The 7,624-nt window shown below is 30.0% G+C and overlaps 1 protein-coding gene across 4 annotated transcripts in view; it reads left to right on the top strand.

Moving 5' to 3' along the window:
• LOC148311069 (poly(ADP-ribose) glycohydrolase-like) overlaps positions 1-5,816 on the top strand; it is a 24,333-nt gene extending 18,517 nt beyond the window's left edge. For 2 of the 4 annotated variants that reach the window (XM_088257263.1, XM_088257264.1), the window contains one exon: positions 1-1,127. In XM_088257263.1, coding sequence (XP_088113389.1) covers positions 1-200 — 200 coding nt within the window. In that variant the 3' untranslated portion in view covers positions 201-1,127. Of the gene's footprint in view, positions 2,247-4,451 lie in introns of those variants that run through there. The other 2 variants (XM_088257266.1, XM_088257265.1) reach the window with 2 other exon arrangements.
• The last annotated feature ends 1,808 nt before the right edge of the window (positions 5,817-7,624 follow it).

Raw genomic sequence — 7,624 nt, 5'->3', positions numbered from 1 at the left:
ATGGCCCAAATTCTGAAGGATGCGTGAAACAATTGTGGTCTATCTTCAAAAAGTCTTTGAAGTATTTAGTGGATAAAACATACATAATCCCTGCACTAGTTCACATATTTATAATATTTGGAAAAATAGTTGTTATATTAATTTATTTTTTTATAGTCATCTTCAATTTAGTTCTCGCAGGTATTTTAAGATTATTTTAGTGTAGAGTGAAGACTCCAGTTATTGACACTTTGAGCTGATTTTTCGATCAGTATTGATATACAATTAATCCACTCGTTATACCAGTGTAATGTTCAGTTTATTATGAACTATTTTTTTCATTTTCTTGGATTTTCTTATCTTTTTGAGATAAAAAAGAGTTGTAAAAATGTCTACTTTTATCAATTATTGTACTTATGATAATTCGGAGAATAATAATTGATGTTGGCAAGATATATTTTGATAAAATAACATGTTTCCAATATTGATAAAATGATGCAAGAATTGCGTAAATATTTTGATGCATTAAATTAATATTTAAAAAATGTATTACGTATCCAGGGAAAAATGCATAAGAAAATAGTTTTTTGGATTACTGATCCTGAGGTCTGTTGTTCGATCCCCCTCTTTAGTCTGTATGGCCGTACATGGTCGTCCAAACGAAACATTCCGCAAAGGTGTCTGGGTGTACATGAACACCCGCGCTTTTAACTAAGCCTGGTGACATTTATTTCCAAAGTAGCACTTGTACTACCATCTGTGGTTGTATTTAAACACTAAAACCACAGTTCAGATTATTTTTCTGTTTTACCCACGACATTTTACTTCAAACAAAGTTTGTATGACGTCATCGTAATGACGCTGTCAAAAAAAACATGAAATAATCTTCTTCTTTTTGTAGATCCTAAGGATCTGTTTGTGCCTCCGCCTGTCGCTCTTGGGATTTTGACTCTGCTATTTTTCCACCTTTTTGGATGTCTACCTGGGGGTCTGCGTCCTTCAGGATTTCCTTAAAGGGCGATACGTGGAAATAATGATTGATTATAGTATAAATCATGTTTACTGTTGTAAATATATTTTTTTTATTCAAGAAAGCTGTTGTTTAAAGTATTGAATATGATATAAAATTACAAAAAGTTTAAAAAAAAGCAAATCCCCTGGTACAGTTTTATCCACAAAAACTCACTCCCGGAAAAGTTAATTGAAAATAGCTTAAAAAATAAATATTTTTGTAGGTATATAATAAGAAAACAACACAAAAAATGCTGGCAATATTTTCATGACATAAAAATGGTGTAGAGGAAAGGGAGGAATTTTTTGAGTAACGCTATACTGTAATTTGAGTTTAAACTACTTCACACCTATACAAATAAGTTTATTTTTATATTTTAATACATTCAGCGTAAAATACTGTTTGAAAAATAAAAGGAAAATGGCTGAATGCATGAGGTACATTCAGTCACCAGGAGGGGTAGATTCAGCCATTAGCATTTTTAAGGAAATAACAACAAACACAAAAGTATTATTGAATATATTCTTTATTAAATCAATTCAAGTGGAAATTTTTTATTTAAATGTGTTTATGCACATTGTTCGTCCTGTCCCTTGTTGTGAGTTGTGAATTGGGCTTTGGCAATTTCACTATCATGTCTTCTCGCATAATCATTGATTCATCTTAGTGGCTATAATAGCATTCTCATTCCATTGTTTTGGAATTATATTCCCTGGTAGCTATTTCCCATATTCATAGGCTAATTTTCTAATCTGCTTATATGTTAGTCCATAATTCATATCTGAACTTTTAACGATGTAGTCTACTAACATTTTTCCTGTTCTTTGGTGAATTGTATACTTGTTTGAAAACATATTTGAATTGTTAGGTACTCCTTCATCATCACTTTCGTTCCCAGAATCAAAATTAAACATATTTTTTGTTGCTCCAATGAATACTTTTTGTTTAATTTCTTAATACGTGACTGTATTGTACCTTTTTTTGTATTGTAATGAGTTGCCGCGGTTCTTGTTAATTTTTTGTTTTGCAAAATTTTTTGTATGAAATGTACGTACCATCTATAAAATAATAAAAAATGTCCATTTTTTCCATCAATTTTAAGTAGCGGTAGATTCAGCTATGTCTGAATGTGCCACATACAGAGATTTTTACAAAAATGTCATCAGTAATGTAAGGAGATTAAAGTAGAGTTATGTTGCTGATGACATTGAGTTAAACATAAATCAACAACGAAATAAACAAACAAAGAAAAAAATAGATGGGTATTGTTCGAGAATAATATATATATGACTCATGAAAAATCTTACCTTTTAAGCGTTGAAATAGAAATGTAGTTATATTTTTATTATCGCTGAACAAAATAACCCACAACGTTTCATAGTGACAGCAAACTGAGTATTCCAGCAAAAAAAATCCCATTTTAGAATTCTTAATTTAGGTAGATACCTACCCTGGTTGAATGTACCCCATGGCAGAATGTGCCTCCTTTTCCCCTACTCAAAATTTCAATGTGAATACAATTCAAAATGAGATAATATTGACATGTGAAATCAGTAGAGCAAATAAAAGAGGTTTGCCAATAACATATTCAATATAACAATAAAAATTGTAGTAAATAATAAGTTTAATGTAACAATTGTTTCTCTAAAAGAAAAATGCCTTTTTGTAACAAAGAATATTTTCAGGTTGAATATTGATAATTGTGTAATATGTATTTGCCCAAAATTTAATTACAAAAGTTAAAACATTTGTTATAAGAGTTCTTAATAAAGAAAGAAAATGAATTTTAAAAAGAGAGTGAAAAAAGTATTCTTTTTTGTATTTATTAAAATTTTTCATTATATAATTGCTTTTATACCCATTTATTCCTTCATTTTCCATTATTCATTTACATATTATTAGCTATTTATTCTTTACCCATTATTCATTTAAAAGGTTTTTTTCTTCTTTTTTACCACAGAATATTTATATTTTATACATATTTAGTTGCGGATCTGCCGTGATGTTGAAAAACGCATGTTGACATTTCTTAACACGTTCTTGTCGGAAAAATAAGTAAAAATTGGGAGCCGACAAAACTCATTTTGTAATTTGCAATTAGCGACAGGGTCCAAGAAATTTTTAAACATGGACCATATATATATGTACCTGTTAAGTATCACAAATCAAGGACTGTACCTACTTGCCGATTCTTAGAATTATGCATTAAAGGAAAACAAGGATTAAAAAAAATAACAACATCTCTCACCCACAACTGAATCATATCTCTACCATTAGGGCAAATGTATCGTTGATAAATATTATTTACAATATTTTGTTTTTGAATTTGTTCTATTAATTTATGGTTCTTTAATAATTTAGTCAAAAATATTTTCCTGTTTTCGATAAATGTTTTGAAAATGTCTTTTTATGTAATGAGAGTTTAAAAAAAAACATTCACCTGCATATTTGAATTTTGTGAGCTAAAAATACAACAAAATGTTAATTACTTTAAAAAATAATAATTTTACGCAGTAAAAAACATTTTCATATATCGCTCACTCCTTTCAAAAACGTCATAAATCAAAAATTGTCAATTTTCAGTTGTGCATGTTTTTGGAATGCCCAAAAAATGTACTATATCCCAGAAAAAGTGGCATATTTTTAACTTAATATTTACCCGCTACAGGGCAGAAAATGTTGTTTTTGTATTTTTAAGAAAAGGTATTGTTTAATTTTTTTAAAAAAAATATATTAAATATTTTTCAAATGGACAAAAAACCTTCATGTTTTACCTAAAAAAATGTGTTGCACACTAAAAAGTTCAATAAGTGGCTCGATATTTATTTTTAATACATTGTGTTATATTTTTAAACATTAAAAACGTTCTCCTGAAAAATCTAGTTTTGTGATTTATGACGTTCTTCAAAGGAGTGAGCGATATGTATAAATATAACTTAGTTCAGAAGATTTAGTGGTTTTACCCCAAACGTGATTTTGTGCCCAAAAATCAAATGATTACCTGCAATATTGGAAAATTTAGCAGGGAAATACTCCGACATAGTTGTCTCAATATAAAATATCTCTAGTTTTTATATTAAATTAAAATTACTGCATATTATAAATTTTCAATACGTGTTTTGTAAATATTTATTTAGTTAGAGAAATTTCTTGGAGGTAATGTAATTTAAGGTTAATTAAATGACGGGTAGCTATAAATGACAGGTTGATACAAAAGATGGGTTGGTGCAAGTATGGGTTGATACAATTGACGGGATGAATGTTACAAATTAATAAATGACGGGTTGGTATAAATGACATGTTGATACTTGAATCCATAGGTAACTTAAAATTAAATATATACATTCTAAGAGCATAATGAGTGTATAAGTATGGGGGAATAATAAGAAAATAATTAATTGAAATGTACTCTTTCTTTTTTCTGCTCCCATTCTTACTTTATATTTTGATTGTCACACAGGTGTTCATCGTTCCGCATCAAGGATTATGAAAAATAAGCCTAAACAAAAACCTAAGCAGAGTATATCAGAGATGATACTATCATTTATTTTTGGCTAATTTAGTGCATAAAATGTACCATAACACGCATGTAAATCAACCACCTAAACACACAAATCCCCAAAAAATTACTACCATACAACCAAATGAACAAAAATCAGATGCACATCAAACATATGCAACATTTAGTCAAATGAGCTTTGAGTATTTTGTATGCAATAAAGCTCTTTAACCTGCACCCACTATAATTTAAATAATGAAACTATTTATAAAAATAAGCTATTCATAATTGAATAATGGAGGTAGATACATACAAAATAGATCAAGTAATGCTCATAATAGACAAATAACTGACCAAATTTATTCAATAATATGTTTTGTAAAATATGACCTCAACAAGGGAAAATCCGGTGAGGACATATTGCTGTAAATGTGTGTATGAATAGATAAATAAAATAAAATATCTTTGGTAAATCATCTTATATGCCGCATTTATCTTGAAGTGCCCTTGTTCCAAAATGCATGTAGGAACAATTGTAATCCTTAATCTACTTTTTTACAATTTACTTTTACATATATATTAAACTCTTGGAATAAAGAAATTTCTAAAAAAATTAATAGGTAGTCCCATAAGAAATACAGTATTTTTCACTTTGCCAGATATAATTACATTAGTTTTACATAGTAATACTAATAACTTCTTTGTATGTGTGTAAAATTAATGAAATATGTACATGATTCTTAATTTGTATGGCTGATGGTAAAAGTTGACATTAACAGTCGCAAGCAAAATAAATTATGTAGTTATAATGATCTGCATCATGGCGAAAACTTCCATATTTTTGATCTGCCATTATTTGAAATATTATGTATACAAAAATTCCCATCAATTAATGAAAAGCGATATTAATTTGATTAACATCAAAACCTAAAATCTGGTGGTGTCAAAAGTCTGCGTAATCGCAGGACTTGTATGACTAGATGTATGGGTGTGAAGTAGGGGAGGAGTGTATGTCAGGACAGAAGAGTGTGGCATTCCATCCTTTCTTCCTACCCCTGCGGGGAAACGGCGTGATGGTATTAATTTTAATTTTCTTTGTTTAGGTATTGTAAAAAAATGTAGCTTTTAGTTTCCTGTTATAAATATGTGGGTATCAATATTTAAAAAAAATAGTACCTACAATTATATGAATTGAAAATTACCGAGTGATTAAAATTTATACAGCTGTTAGTGTTAAGTTTACTATGTATCCATATTTTCTTAATGTTGTGTTTTAATAATGCTTTTCAAATTAATTGTATAAATAAAGTGGAATTTATTTTGAAAGGTGTTTTTATTAAGATAAACTGACCTAATCTTTGACTCCACAAGGTAAAATTTTATAAAACTTTAGGGCAGATGTGTTTTTAATTAACAGATATTTATTTACTATCCAGTAGTACATATTTTTTAGTATTGGACACTTAAATTAACCACCCTACACATACGAGGGTATGTGATATGCGCGTTTCTGCACCATTCTGTGCTAACCTGTGTCACGATAAAAAAATATTTATGCGCACCGGATACAAATTCGGACGAGACAGAGAGAGGGGACGCGATAATGAGGAAGTACATCGGTTTTCTAAATGCACCTATTATGTGAAAATTTTGCCTGTTATAACATTAACAACAAATATTTTTTTCATAATTCTGTAGAAAAAAGGTGATTTTTTTGCCTGTTTCATGGAAAATAACCTGAGATTCGGTGGTTCATCAAAAGAACCACTTTTGAATCACAAGTATACTAATCAATAATAAAAAATAATGTATTACAAATTTAATACTTAAAGTTGAATACAGGTATATTTTAATGAATCAAAAAAGTTTTTCAGCATTTATTGGCATTGAACGATTGCTTTTTCCTGGTGAACCAGGTTTGGTTTATGAAAAATGGGCTTTTATATTCTCAAGAATGAGCTTTCACTGTATAAGATGCTGGAAGGAAACGAAATATAAATCTTAATTTTTTTTGCCATCTTACCATCACAAAGGGCCCACCACACCTCTTGATCTAAGTAAACAGTTAATGAATAATCATTCACCTCATTTGTAATGGTACTCTTCTCCGTACCTCTTGTTTGGCCATTGTCGGTTGTGATTACTATATATATACTAATATCATTAAGAGAAAAGTCATTATCGATGCTGTGCTGTGACTTGAATGTACACAAAATACATGATTTGTGCTAAATATATAGGACACCAGCCAAAGGTCTTGTTATATTAATTTTTATTTTACTAGGATTATTTACTTTATTAATAATTTATACATACCTTGGCAGCATGGTGGCACAGTTCTTCTACAATAATAACCTAAGCATAAAACTTCGACAGAGACTGATAAAGTGTTATGTGTGGTCTGTATTGCTACACGGCTTCGAGCCTAGGATCCTGGTGAATACAATAAATCGATAGAAGTGTTTGAAATGTGGCTTCACCACAAAATGCTTCGTATTCCCTGGATAAATAGGGTCACAAATGAAGAAGTTCTTTGAAGAGCTGAATCAGACAGAAAACTCTTGTCGAATATCAAGGTTCGTAAGGACTCATATCTGAGTCATGTGTTCTGTGGAGAGAAATACCACCTTTTACATTTGATTATGGTGGGAAAATTGAAGAACGCCGAGGAGCTGGTAGAAAGCAAACTTTTGTGACTGGACCGGGATAAGAGGGGTAAAGGAATTGTTCTGGACGGCGCAGGACCGCAAAACCTTTGCCAGAGTGATCGCTGCTAATATTGGGGGGACCTGACAAGGTACATAAATATTTTTTTTACAACTCATTACTAAAACTCGTCTTTTGGAGGATTAATGCCAGAATTAATGCCTTAAAATCAATTTTAAGATTTTAAAATTTCCAAGATTTATTAATAACGGTTACAGATTTTTTCTGGCAAATGTAAAAGGATCTTTTCATTTGAAAAAGGTCATAGTGACGGTTTCGTAGAAAAAGACGGTTTGGTGAACTAAAAATACGGTAATAAGGTATTTCTCACTGTTTGTTTTCTAAAACTTTAAATGAAAACATGAAAGCTGATTTTCGAATTACTGCGGGACAATCGATGAGTAATTAATGAGCTGAAAACTAGAATC

Source organism: Brachycentrus maculatus, unplaced genomic scaffold (genome assembly GCF_059751285.1).
Source record: "Brachycentrus maculatus isolate JH-2025_06_01 unplaced genomic scaffold, ASM5975128v1 h1tg000077l, whole genome shotgun sequence".
Lineage (NCBI taxonomy): Eukaryota > Metazoa > Arthropoda > Insecta > Trichoptera > Brachycentridae > Brachycentrus > Brachycentrus maculatus.
Note: the sequence above shows the minus strand (reverse complement) of the source record. Positions and strands in the feature narration are given on the sequence as shown.